Source organism: Aplidium turbinatum, chromosome 18, assembly GCF_918807975.1.
Source record: "Aplidium turbinatum chromosome 18, kaAplTurb1.1, whole genome shotgun sequence".
NCBI classification, from domain to species: Eukaryota; Metazoa; Chordata; class Ascidiacea; order Aplousobranchia; family Polyclinidae; genus Aplidium; species Aplidium turbinatum.
In genome coordinates, this window is record NC_137489.1 from 10,772,312 (window position 1) to 10,786,994 (window position 14,683).

Below are 14,683 nucleotides of genomic sequence, written 5' to 3' on the forward strand. Positions count from 1 at the left end.
TGACCCAGAGTTTGTATGTTAGTTGTACCTTCTTAGGCAATGACTTTAGAGATCACAAGAAAGTGAGATAGACATGAAACTTACTTCCATGAAATTTAAAATTATGAAGCCTAAGCTACTAGGTGGCCTAGGCTCTTAATCATGTATTATTTGTAGAAGTTTCTAGCTAGGCAATCTGTGGTATTTTCATTGAAGTGCTACCATGTTGTGGTTGTTGCACGCTATAATTAAGTCAAGTGGAGTGATTGTTAACAGATAAAGAGTTTTTTAGATAAAGTATTGTCACACGTCGAGCAGGTCACTTCAAGCATTCGCATGTGTGATGTATATATTATATCTTAAAGTAAGTTACAGTACCACATCTTGTCAAAGTTTAAATTTGGGTTTTAAATGCTGTAACATGACTATTGTACTGTCGAATCAAAGGCGTAATTTCTTGGGTGCAGCCTAAAATACAACAGAGCCAAAGTCGCTGATTGGAGTTGCCGGGGGACGAAGTGTTCAGGGGCTACTTTATTATTAATCAACTATAACATATGGTGGTAGACCGTTACCTGATTTTATTGTGTAACTTATTTATAGCAAATATTATTTTTTAGAACAAGGGTATTTTTTCTTTTAGTTTGAATATAGAATACCAGTAAGTAGTTACAAGGTTCCAAGGGTTCAGTTATTCATCAGTTGAACCATAGACACTAGACAGATAAGTATTATATATATACAAAGAGATATAACATAGTTAAAAAATCATACGTGTGTCCTCATCAGGAATTACTTAAATCTGCAATATACAAAAAATGAAAATTGTAAAATAAATCTGACTATATATGCACTATAACTGTAATGACACTCCGGACTGAAAAGCACAAGCTGAGCAAGTAATACAAGAATGATTATATACAAGTAAATAATATGGTAGGAAACATATAACATGAGGTGTAAATGTAAAGTACAAGTATGTGACAAACAATTAGAACACACACAAAAGGAACCAGTTGTTTGTCACAATTGCTTGTCACATACTTGTAATTTACACCTCCTGTAATCTGTTTCCCGTCGTATAGCTTACCTACTTGTAATCATTCTTACTTGTAATCAATTATGTTATAGCTCTTTGTAATAAAACATGTTAAATCCGCTAAAGTTACTTTGTTTTGTTTGTCTATGGTTCAACAAAGCAAACTCTCTACCAAGGCTTTATTATTCATCGATTGATGACAATCAAAGTATAATGAACTTTGCAGGCTGCTTTTCCATAAAATGACACAAACATACTGTACAATGTACATACAGGGAAATCTGAGACGTGTTGTCAAATTTTTTGCAAATCAGCGTGTATTCGACTTCTTTTAGCTACAGTTAAAGTTTTTTCCAGTTATTTTATTTTTGCATAAACATACATATATTATATTTAATGCATGTGAATTGTGGATGGGTCGTGACAACTTGCCCAATCCTGGACCGTGTTGTCACAAATTTTCTGCACATGTTTTATGATTAAAATATGACAGAAATCTGCAAAGAATGGTTTTAATACGGGCTGAACAGATGAATAGAACATAGAATATGCTAAAAAAACTAATTTACAACTGTGACAACACGCCGCATGGTCTGAAGTCATGTGGCTTCAACAACTACAGGAACATCTCTGTTGCATGTTTATCTGCTTAGTATAATGAAAAAAGCAGTCTTAAAGCTAACAAATGGTATTCTTTCTTGGTCAGTTATAACCATACCTTAATTTGCCAGATCTATTTTTAGTTCAGTTAGAAAAATTTTCTGCTATCGTACCATTTTTTTTTAACCTTTTCTGCTTGTACAAAAGATGACTAAAAACTATGCCTTCTGATATCTCATGGAGTCATGGTTGTACACTTGGGGTATCACATGGAAATCGCGCTGTGACAACATGCTTCAGTAGCGCACCCAGAAAAAAATTTAGGGGGGGGCTAATTCAGAAATGTCGGCCGAGTGATTTGCGACAATAGTGACAGTAGGCCAATGCCCATCCCTTTGATTAATATTTAAAGGCACTCACGGCCCACAACCCGCCGGTTGCCGATACATCAGGATTCGTTCTCTCAATCAGATTAGTTCCAATCAAGTTACTGTTCCAATCAATGAACCAACAAAAGACATCAAACACTCCAGAACATAAACAATAAGTTAGTCCTTCCGACCTCGAATACCTTTTGAACTTTCTCGGCGATTCGCAATGACAATTTACAGTTTATGCGATGGCTGCGCTTGGCAAATACATCAATGACTGCATCATACTTGAGTACAATATCCTTGTTTAAATACATCTGAGCTAGACCATCCAAACGTGGTTCGGTCATGATCGTGTGGTAATACTTTTTCAGATACTTTAGTGAACTGAAACATCGCTCATTGGAGGCAGTTGTAACTGGAAGGGTAGCAAAGATTTAAAGTAATTTATAATCGGATAAGTGCCGAGTTGTTCATCAGCTTGACACGCATCCACAAGAGTCGCATGTCGTTTATCCACAGGAACTGCAAGGTAATTCGCTCTCCATCTTCGCAATTCAATAGTAGCTGCAAAGCAATTGCTTGGTTCAACATCCAGCATTTCATGGTAGAAGTCGAAAATCTGGTCGATCGGGCAGTCCTCATCTTCATTAATCAAAGAAGGCAGAAATGGGCTGACTTTAAAAGCTAGCGAGCAGTGCTCATTGAGTCTCTTCTGAATTTGTGCCATACAATTGTCAAGAAAAGGAAGAAAAACTGTTTGTTTGAAATAGATCTCCGCAATTTCAGCTGGAATGTTAGGTCGATGTTATTGTCTAGGTGCATAGCAAAAAGTACACCCCTCCGCCCCCCCCGCGCGCGCTAGGATGAATCATCCAAGCAATTATGTCTTGTGCTACAACTTATATTTTTGCAAAATTTGTATTTTTTTACCTGATCATTATGGGGGGCCATCACCCTTTATCCTCCCCCCTAAATACGCTACTGTATGTAGTTGCCTTTTCTTAATGTAAATTTACTTTCAAGAAGTTGAAATTTATTGCATTTTTCAATTGTTTTCAGATTCCTGATGAGGGCTTAAAGTTAAGCTGAAAACGTTCGACTGTTAAAACTATTTGTAAATATGTAAAATATTTGATATAATGCTCAGCCCTGTTTTATTGTTGTGTCTTATTCATATCTAACCTGTAAGCCCTGAGCAAAAGGTATAAATGGGGAACATACAAAAACTTCATTTTTTGTGGCGGGTTTGGGGGGCTTGAGCCCCCTTAGCCCCATGCTGGGTGCGCTACTGACATGCTTCGGTTTGTCCCAAATAACAAAATGTTAAGTTTATTTTAATTACCAAATTTTTAGCAAAGTCAAAGACTAAGTGAGTATCATTAACAAGGAAACGGAGCTGAACAAAACGTTTACTTCCATCACACACATACGAAAACAATTCTAACAATGTGTTGAGACATAGCAGTCACTTGTATTTTGTATTAAAGTTTTTTAACATAGTAGCTAATGTTAAAATTCCATTGTCTTGCATTGAATTATTCAACTAAAAGCATGCAGTTTTTACAAAACAGTTGTTCATAAAGCATGTGCGGCTGTGCGCCAACACAAGCTGTAAAGCATGCAAGACATTGGTCGAAACAAATAACAATAAACCTACATATAGAAAAAAATCTTATTGTATTGAAATTGTTATGCCATAAGTACATGAATTGAAGTTTACCTATCATTGGCATTGGTTGGTGGTTGGGTTAAGAGTTTGTGATTAGCTTATAGATCTGTTTGTGTCCCTTGCATTGCTTTCAGGTAGACACTAGCTTGCTTTGTACACTCCTATATGCTATTGTAGTGATCCATTTACTGTCTTTTGATAATGAATTGCTACACTATTAGGAGCAGCCTATGTTATGCATGTTCTCTTCTTGCTTATTCTGTAGGCTATATTAGTGTATAGAATTGTATTACAAAGGATGACACCCTTAGTTTTTTTAGCATGTTTTATTACAATCCTAGTGTTATCGTTGCAGTTCATTTATTTTGATGAAAGGTTTAAACTGAGAGGTTGTTAGCTGAGTTTTAGTTCCTAGATAAGGACATATACATTCAATTCAATAAGTTCTTCAACTGAGTGCATTTCCCTCTTGTTGGATTTGAGATTGGTGTTGTCACAAGAATCTATAAAGATGAACATGTTCGGAGGAACAGGAGGGAAGACTGACATGGAGAGAATAGGCCTCTTCAGTGAGGTGGGGTACACAACCATTGGTGACAAATATCCCAAAATGCACTCTAGCACCAGTGAGTTCAATTGTTGTGTGAAATGAAAGTTTTAAAACTTTGTATGCATACGATTAGATAATTCTGTAGATGAAATTAATTTTACACACCGGTGTTGGTAGATTTTTTTGCGTAAATAAAGCTTTCATAAATAATATTTTGAATTTTTAATGTTTGTATCTAGTTTGTATAAATAACTTGGCTTACATTTGTTAAATATAGTGGAGACATGAATACTGTAGTAATAACATTTCGTATAATGTTATCATAAATTTTTTTGTGCATACAGTATATTACAAACAAATGCGGAAAAAGATCCTTCCAAAATATATTTCTCTAAAAAAAATACCCTGGTAAATATCCCCGAGAAAAATCCACCTCTAAAAATATCTCCAGGAAAAAATTAACCATAATAATCATCTCCCGGATAAAATCATTCTTATACCAATTTGTCCATAAATCGTTTTTGTTTGGATTTTCAGTGCCTTTCAATGTTGCTGCATACAAAGGAAAGCACATGTTACCTGGCGGTAGCAAAACTAGGTCAGCCTCGCAGGTACGTTATGCAGACTTGCTAATCACATTGTTAGCAATGGTGGGCTTCCAATAATCAAGACGAAGAAGTTTTTATTTAGATAGTGTAAAAATTCGACTTAGCTCTTTAGAAGATTATATTTTACTGTTGAACAGTTTACATTTGTTAAATATACACTTAGGCTACTAGACATAATCAGAAATTTTTGTCTGCTCTATGTTTTCTGTCACTACCTTTATCTGCTCAGAACAGTGACAAAATAAAGTAATTGTTGATGGGTTGTGGGAATCTTTATCCTGAAACTGAAAAAGTTTCATTTAGAGCTTAACCTAGGAATATCCCCTGCACTGCAGACGTTAGATCAATGTAAAAGCGGGTGATTTTCTATCTGGGGTATGTCTTGGAATCTGCTAGCATACTTAACGTTTTGTAAATTGTTATTATTATTTCTAGGCTGGTTATTTTGACAGCCAATATAAAAGAATAATGGAAAAAGAAGCTTACTCGGACCGAATCAAAGCCGGGCGGCAAGAGAGATTAAAGCAAAGCAAGAAAAACCTTTCGAAAGCATTTGTGCCAAATCCCGAATCAAAATTTCAGTAATTACTTTTGACCTTTTGTGAAATAGAATTTGTCATAATGACAATGAATACGGTAAAATGCTTTGGATCTAAGTTAGTAAATCACACCCAACTCTCGTAATACGAATAACAAAGGATGTAAAACCGTGCGCACTAACTAATTGTGTTACTAACTCACTGTTTTTTTTCGTTCTCATACGCGCTTATATTCCAAAGAGTTTGATGTAGAGTTGTGGAGTGAGAGGGATTTTGGTGTGTCCGGAGTCGGAGTTGTTAAAAATAGGCCGATTATGTAAAGAGTGGAAATCGCCTATTTTTCGCCCAACTCTACAGCCCTGGTTTTATGGTCTGAAAGAGTATGCTGAAAGCTGATTGATCATGGAATCTTTATCCCCGGACTGACAAAGCTTCTTTGAGAGTTTAATCCTGGCAGTTTCGCATAGTTGTAGAGGCTTTGAACTGATGCAGGCCCGGTCCCGAGGATTGACTGAGTGAAGTTTCTATTTATTGAAGCGTTGTTGTTTGTGAATGATTCCATGCATTAGGTGCCGCTGAATGGATAGAGCTTTGTCTATATAACATGCGTTGCTCAAGCGCATAGCTTGCAATACATGTACCGGGAAAAGGTTGCAGGACAAATTTTTCAATAGGTCTACCCTTGCAGAGACGGTAGCCTAAAGTTATATCATTTGGGAATACTTTTCGTCTAAATCGAAAAGCAGTTTGTTATAATTATTACTTAGCCTACAGTGTGTTTCGAGTCGGGAATTATCGAATTTTATCAATGTTTTTTTGCTTGTTCAAGCCACTTACTTAATAACTGCAGAGTAATGGCCAATTCTACTGTCATAAGCGAATTGCCGAAATGTATGTTTCCCAATCAATTGCATAAACTTCCTAATCTTATCAGGCTTCACAGTCTAAAAAAATATCCTACCAAGCAAAGATGTTTTGATTTCGATATGTTTCGTCTCCAATTTCGACCTCAGGCCTACCTTTTAGATTCTTAGGCTAACTTTACTACTCTGTCATGGTACAGAAATGATCAAAGCGTGATAGCCTATAGGTCGTAGCCTTTTTGATTTTTCTGGATAGGCTGCGTGACACGATCATTTCATTTCTCTGTGCTTTAATAGCTAAAGCTTGTTTGACGACTTTACATATGAGGAAAATGATTACACTTTACCTTTTTGAGTCCTGTTTTGAAGGTTTTTTTTTCTGAAGCAAACACCGATATCACCTGTGGAGAAAGTTAATTTTTTGCAGGTGTGGATTGGGAACTTATTATGGGACATTTTCCGGCCCGGTTGGGGCATTTAGTCCAGTGAACCGAACGAAAAAGCCATACAAGTCACCAGGGAGAAATTTTACGACCAATCCAGGAAAAAAAGGGACTGGTTACGGGTCAGTGTTTTCATTAATAAGATAAAATCATGATTTTTATAAAGTCGTCATAATAAGCTAGACTTAATTCGAGTTAATTGGAATAAGGTGATACGCGTGTTGAATAGGGTGTTTTTAATTTTTTCATATCGTAAGTTTGATTTGTACAGGGCACCAGGTTGTTACAATTGGTAAGAAAACAATGTCTTTCAAATTTCAAGAAATTATTTCAACATTTACAACTTGCGCAAGGAGGTTGAAAAATTCGCAAAATCAATAAAACAAGCAACTTTACAACACGCAACCAAATAACCAGCTTTATTCAGCACTTTTAATATGCACGCATTTCAGGCACGTTTATAGGATAACAAAGCAAATATAGCAACAAAGCAACTATTCCTCTAACAACCTTTACACCGCGTTTCACCCATAACCGAGATGATCAAAAGCAGTGGCGTATTTAGAAAGCTTATCAGGGAGGGTGGGGCAATACATTGTGTCAGTCAGCCGTGTAGTGGTCCAGAATCGCCAAAAATACCGTCATATGGTATTTGAACGGCCCCATACTTTAAATCAAGAGCGATTCCGCAGAAGTAAGTTACTGTTCCAATCAATGAACCAACAAAAGATATCAAGATCCGCTATGCCCCAACTATATATTTCGGAGACCACTGCTTCAGCTTCGACGATTGATTTTCCCGATTCTAGTTTTGGTACAGCCAGAAGTTTGGTAACGTCTTTGCCAGACACTAAAATTGGCAAACGGTCTACTTTGATGTGATTGTATTGCTCATAATCACCCATGATCTTCCCATCCCAATGTATGGTCAGTGGGGTGCAAGGGTCAAAAGCCTCCCTAATTTCGTCCGACAGCTTTCGGCGATAGATCTGGCGAGCTTTGTGAATTGAACTTGGGCTAATCATCAGATCACCGGTTGGATGGAGCAATTGCTTGGACACCGCCAGTGCATTTAAAATATGAACGGCCTTCCTCGAGGTAGTATTGGTCCTGTCCAATGCTGCTGCTATCTCGGGGGTTACTACAGCAATTTTACCTCGTCGGAATTTCGGCAGACAGCTTGCAGCACTGGACCCAGGCTGTTCGAAGCACGTCGATCCGCCAGCTGATGGATGACGCCCATCTCCAGACTTGTCGAAATTATCTTCTTGCTGAGTATCCATTTCTGAATCCCTGGATTCCAGTATGGTTAAATTAGTAGATTCGGCAACACGAACTGCTTCCGCCTGAACTCGCTCTCTCTCCTTTAATGCTCTATTCCTCACTCGCTCGTCTCTCCTGCATAGAACCATATCAACGCCAACCATGGAACCCAGGCGCCCCCCTTCTCTCTGGGCAAGAAGGAACTGGCGATCTTCTTCTATGTTGATCATTTCCAAAGCATTACTGTGTGCTATATCGAATAGGTGATCCAATGATTTCTTAAAGTCTGTCCGTTTGACCAACTCAAGCGCACTCTTACGATTGATAGATTTTTTCAAGTTTTGCCATTCCTGGTGTAATTTTTTCACCTGATTAATCACATGGTTTTGATGGCGTGTTGGAATTCGTGCTCGACTCCAAATAGGCAAAAGCAAAGATACTGTGTTCTTGACACTACTTTTCAAATCAAAACCTTTTTTACAATGAAAATCAAACAAAACTTGAAGCACTTCTCCCCTCGATGGTAATTTTACAGCGCTGAAATGACCTGAACTGCTACCTACCAGCCAAATTTTATCTTTAGACCTTGTCACAGCCATTGTACAACTGCAAACTGTTACTAAACTGAAATAAATGCAACAGCACAACAGACTTGACAGTGTAATTTTTGTAGTTTTACGAGGTGTTGCAATTGTGACGTAACAATGCTTTATTTGTTCCGTGAAGTAGCCTACAAGTAGGCTACCGGTAATTGCTTATATTCCGCTGCTAGATTATAGGCTAAACAACCTAAACTTTAGCTTCCTTGCGCAAGTAGTAAATGTCGACGGATTTCCACAAAAATTTGCCAAAAGGACTTTTTTACTGAAAGGAAATGAACACCACCCTGTACATTAATATTAACAATGCTTAGATTTTTGCGTATTACGCTAAAAACACCCTAGTGTTGAATGGTAACAGAATTTTGCTGTGCATAAAAGTAACTTTAAAAGCCGCTGGGTAACGAGAGCTGGAGTTCCTATGGTTTGAGTTTGCAAATTTGTGTTTTTGTAGCTACGTCAATTTAACGATTGGCAAGCAGTATGAGCATGCAGTGGAAGCGTATGATAGAGGAAGAGAAGCGCGAAGGGTATGTAGCAAGTCTGTTTACTGAACTAGACCTATGTGCTTGTCAGTTAGCGCAGCATTCGACTATTTAATTTAATCACAAAATCCTGTGGTAAAAAAAGGTGAGACTGAGTGGAGTCTCCTACAAGTTAGCAGTTGTGAGCTGAGCAAATGACAGTGCACCTAGGAACAAGTGACAGCTGACCTAGTAACATTTTAGCAAGTGGCTGCAGTTGGCAAAGGATGAAACTGAGCATGTAACAACTGAGCAAGCCGAAACTTGGCATGTCACATCAAGTCAGCAAATTCAACTTAGCAAGCGATGACCAAGCAAGTCTGGTGCTAGGTAAAAATATCATTTGCTGACTTGGACAGTGGCTGAAATGTGCTTGCTGAGTTGTTGCTTGCCTAGTGGTCTGACGATCGAATGAGTTTTATTACTTTGACACCAAGTGCTAGAAATATGAAGATAATTTTCTCGATGACTCGAACTGATTTTACGTTCTTGTAAGACCAAACCAAGGTAGTAGTCTACTTTGGCTTACTTCTGCTTTCCTGATTTTTTCGTTTTCACCAAATCAATGATGCTGCATCCGCCCCCATAGCTGCGTAGTTAAGCACCCGATTTTGCACACAAAGAAACCACAAGATAAAGTGGCGCTGCTTCGGCTCTCGGGGTGTGCGCTTGAGCAACGTATTCATGACTGCTCTCCATGCAGCTGTACCTAATGGATGAATTAATTCACAGACAACAACAATCGGAAACTTCCTATTGTCAATCTCGGTGACCGTCCCTGCGTCAGTGGTTTAAAACCTCTACAAGTATGCGAAACTACCAGAAATAACCTATCAGAGGCTTTGTCAGTTCGAGGATAAATACTCCAACCAAATTAATAGTGCGCGGAAGCGAGTGATGTTTTTCACGCTTTTTTCTAAATTGTTATTGTCTTAGTTTTATGGTTGGAACTATGTACCTATGGTTGCTCAGTGTGCTCAGCTTGTACCTATTTTTGCTCGCAGTTCCATCTACATTGCGGCTAAACCGCAGTTTGACTTCCAAAAATAGGTGAAAAAAGAAAGTTTATTGCTAAGTTCTTTCAATACCAACATTTAACAACCAAGTTGTTAAACCTTTTTATTTATTACGTTGTTTTAACTGAATCTAACTATGCAGTATGTTTAGAAAGAAATCATGGCTCACAAAAATCTTCTGAAAGGCGGAGCATTTCGTCTCAATATGCATCCGCAATCGTTCTTTGATAGAAACCCATACCATTCTGACCGGCCTATGGGTCCATCAAAGAAAGCTCCACATAAATTTCCAGCTGTTAAACCTTTCAGACAAAGTTCCCCTCCGAAAGAGGTAATGTTTTCAATTTTGTTTTGTAATTACACAACAGACTACATGTGAAATACAGAGCTTGTCTAGGACAGGTGAGATTTAAAGAGCAACTGTTTCTTCTTTGAAACAGTGGCTGTAAAGTTTATATCAGAATATCTGGTTTGTGCTTATTTCAACAGAAAAAAAGTAGTGTATTTTCTCACTGTGATATTGAAATGTTGATTGCGTGTCTGTGGTTTGCGCAAATGGTTCAAAGCCTCTGGCATGTGAACGTGTCAGGATCAAGCAGCTTGATATGTGCGAGGTTTGCCAGAGTCAAAGTAAATTATTCTTTTGATCACTTTCAAATAACAATTGATGTTTTAAAATAACCTTTCCATCACCAATGGAGGTATTCTGGGTGGGGTCCTTTGACTTAAATACCGGATATTTTTTCGGTATCTCCACAACGTAGTTGCAACATGAATAAAACTGATGTTGCATGTTTTTTCATTGTACATTAAACTGAATGTGAGTTATACTGTAATACAGTGAATTGATTAAATAAAAAAGGTTTTAAAAACCGCTGTTGTATACCAGATTGGTGGCTGTAAGGCGGGAACGTTCGAACCATACCCCACTCATTCGAACGACCCATATATCGTTAAGAAACCCATACTGGTTACGACGAACAAACACGGGAAAATATTCCACCCATCCCAAGGTCCCAAGTCACGTCCCACTGGGTCCATTCTCACACAAAACGTCATAAAGTAAGTGCTTTGTCTTTTGAAATTGCCAAGTTTTTCTACCTTGTGGTTAAAGTTGGTATTTTGTTTTAATTTTGCTCTTAGGATTTCTTTCTGGCAACTTCACATAGGTTTGTTCTCTTTATATCGCCCATTCATGTTGATTGTCGGCTGTATAGCTGAGTGGTGAGAGCCCTGGTTTAGTGTTCGAAAAGTTGCCTGTTCGATTCCGCTTAAGAGTATGTAACTGTGTTTTTGACAAGACAAGGCAGGGCCACACTTTGGGCACCCCCTAGTCTATCAATACCATTGGTTTCCAAAGTATGCGCCAGCTATAAACTGGGCGATTGGGGAGCGCTGAGAGTAAATCGGGGCAGTTCTCACATATCAACAACATGTCTTGTCAAGAACAATAGAATTGCACTAAATTTTTATCTGCTTCCAAGATTTTCTGTTTTAGTACCAAATCATTTAAAAATACACCAGATTTGTCTGGTTCCAAGCTTTTTCACTTCGATACCATACCATTTCAAATTTTACCAGATTTCCGAAATGTGGTGGGCCCAAACTGTGGTAAATGCTACAGAGTTGTGACCCTGACTTTGCGAATTGCGTAATAGTTGTGAGAAATAATATCGCCTACTTGTCAGACATATTTTCCAAGTTAATGAATTGAATTTATCCGTTCAGAATAACGAAGTAAATTTAATCAAGGTGAAATCGGCACTGTGTGGGTTCAGTTATAAGGTCGTGTTGTATTAGCGAAATTTGCTTAGACGAGAATTGTTCCAATTTTCAAGCTTGCAACAACTTGATACCAGTGACTGAGGCATATCTAATGATGTAGAAACGCGCAGCAAACATCTTCAAGAACTACACAAAGATATGGGAGTTTGATTCCAGGATGTATTCCAGTTGCCAGTTGGAAATCCCTGACTGGATAATCGATCCATTCTGTGGTATTTTCGAACATGGAATTCTTAAGGAAAAACTAATAACATTGCAAAGCGATTTTGAACTCAAACCGAAGTTCAATATTTTGTATAAATCGTTGTGGCTGCAAAACCAAAGCAAAGAGAAATACCCTCACGCGTGGAATCGAGTCAAAATTCTTATCATTGCCTTTCTCAGCTCATACTTGGTGGAGCGTGCTTTCAGTGTCGTGACCACTCTTCTGGATAACAAAAGAAACCGTCTTGACATAGTTAGACGGGGAGACTTAAGATTGTTCCTATCCAAACTGAAACCCGATATCAAGAGGCTGATGACATTGCATCAGCCTCATCCGTCTCATTAGAGTTGGACTTTAAGTTGTGGTGAATGGAAAATAACTGATTTTACTTTTGTTGTCCAGGGGGTCGCTATTAAAAAAAGTTTGGGAACACTGATCTACACAATCAAAACAAGTGATTGTACAATCCATATTATTGACACCACAATCTATATTATTTCTCAATGCCCAGCAAAAACCCTAACAGAGCAAATTAAAGCAAATATCTGTAGTAACTAGTCCCCAAAAAATTTTTAACAGTCTGTTCACCCTTTGTGGATCTTTAGGAGGTGCTTACTCAAATAAAACTATTATGTAATCGTATGTTATCACAAATAGCATAATTAAAAAAGTGATGGTTTTAATCACAAATTTGTTTTAAAGGAGTAGGCTGCTTTTCCTATTCGTGACATAGAGTTTTGTTTTGCTTTTTGATTGCTGTTCAAACTATGTAGTGATACATGCCTACAGATGCTCTTCTTTCTCTTTTCATTTGCCCAGACAGAAAAATCCATCATTTTTACATTGATTTTTTTTTACATTTTTACATCATTTTTACAAAACTGTAAAAATAAAAATGTAAAAATCAATGTAAAAATTCAACGTCTACAGACGTCGAATCAATGTAAAACTGACAGATTTTGCTGTCTGGATGCTTCAAAGAACCCTGGTCTTCATTTCAAAACATCAGTGTCGACCAATTGTTTGCAGTGACCCCTCCATTTTTTTTATTTTCGAAAAAAATCGATCTTTTTTGCATGTTTCTCTATTAATATGCTTTATGTTACAGATCAGTGAATGGACTTAACTACAGAACCGCTCGGAGAATAATGGCTTATTAATCATATCGCTATTTTGTGCTGCTGAAGAGACACTTTGTAATAATCCGAGATCAGTTGACGTTGAATAGACGTCGAATACGAGTCCCTTCTTGCTTTGTAATAAAAGCTCACATCAGTCTTTGTTTCTTTCTTTTTTGTTTATGTGCTGTGCAAATACCCGCCTTGCTTCTATTTTTATTTCAAAATATATTTTCAGTTTTGCTTCGTTTAGAGACTACAGCGAACAACTGATTTCAGAGCCTGAATCAAGAAAAATATTTCACCTCGTTTTTGCCATGTCAAAGTTTACCTGCAGTGTTTCGCAATCAAACATGTACATGAGAAAAATGTTTTTTGTTTTAGCTATTCTGTTGTATAATATTGTTTTTTTTATGTAGCACTGTATCCATTGCAGATATGCGTTGCTATTAGCGCTTTGTGTCAACGCAGCCTTAAAAAGGCGCCGCGGAGAACATCAACAGGCTTCCCTGATGCCATTCCTTCATTGAGTGCCAAGCCAAAAATAGTATGCTTTTAAAGGCTGGTGAAGCCGGACAGCGTATGAAATCCATTTCTATTAATTAAGAGGCGGGCACACTCGTCACTCACTCCCGAGCCTTAAAGCTAAATTTTAAACAACGTGTCCATCGACTTTCCTTTCTATTCAAGTCTATAGACCTGTAAACGTTTTAAAAGTATGTGCTCAGCTTAAATTAATAAGGATAACCATTAACCATGGACTTTAATACCTATGATAGCGACGTCCACGGAATAACGAAGCTGAAATGTTCAAACTTAAAAGAAGTCAGTTGTTCTTTTACTTTTGTTTTTGTGAAAATTTCTATGTGATGTTTTCTATTCATTTTTGGTTTGCTGATCTTGTATGAACTGTCAAAACAAAGGAGCTAATTATTTTTACTTGGTTTCTCACCATGTGTTTTATTATTTACCGTTATTTTTATGTTACTTAATACTTGAATCAGGACTCGATTTCTCACAGCTGGATTTTATATTAGCAATCAAGCAAATCAATCTTTTCAGCGGTAGGAAACGTTGAACTAACATAAAATGGACTGATTTGTTAGACTAGTTAGAGTATTTATGTAAGCGCTTTACATTCAGTGACCCAGAGGTTTCGCCTTCCGCTCTAGTGCTGGTAGATCTAAGATCAATGCTAGTCGGGTCACACCTGACACCGAAGACTTTAAAAACGGTACCGATCGTATTTTTTCTTGAGGATATTTCGGGTAATGATGTGGTGACGTCGTAAACCTGATACAAAATTAAATATAAGCCCTGTCACTGAATACATTCCTAGTACAACGACGATAAATACACCATTACAATATTATTAGGCTACTTGTCTTAGGACTTCATCTACCTGACCAGTGCCGGTCTTTGGGGTGTGCAAACCGTGCGATCGCACAGGGCCCGCAAATTAGGGGGCCCGCAATTTACTGAGAAAATGCAGTAATTTTGTCATTTTCA

General features: G+C 37.6%; 1 protein-coding gene across 1 annotated transcript; it reads left to right on the top strand.

The window, feature by feature from the left end:
• The first annotated feature begins 4,026 nt into the window (after window positions 1-4,026).
• LOC145787577 (cilia-and flagella-associated protein 96-like) lies at window positions 4,027-14,388 on the top strand. The gene is made up of 8 exons (XM_082599344.1): window positions 4,027-4,287; window positions 4,749-4,822; window positions 5,255-5,400; window positions 6,649-6,786; window positions 8,981-9,056; window positions 10,218-10,397; window positions 10,956-11,128; window positions 13,165-14,388. Exons 1-8 carry the CDS (start codon window positions 4,173-4,175, stop codon window positions 13,214-13,216), a joined length of 954 nt encoding a protein of 317 aa, XP_082455470.1. The 5' UTR covers window positions 4,027-4,172; the 3' UTR covers window positions 13,217-14,388.
• The last annotated feature ends 295 nt before the right edge of the window (window positions 14,389-14,683 follow it).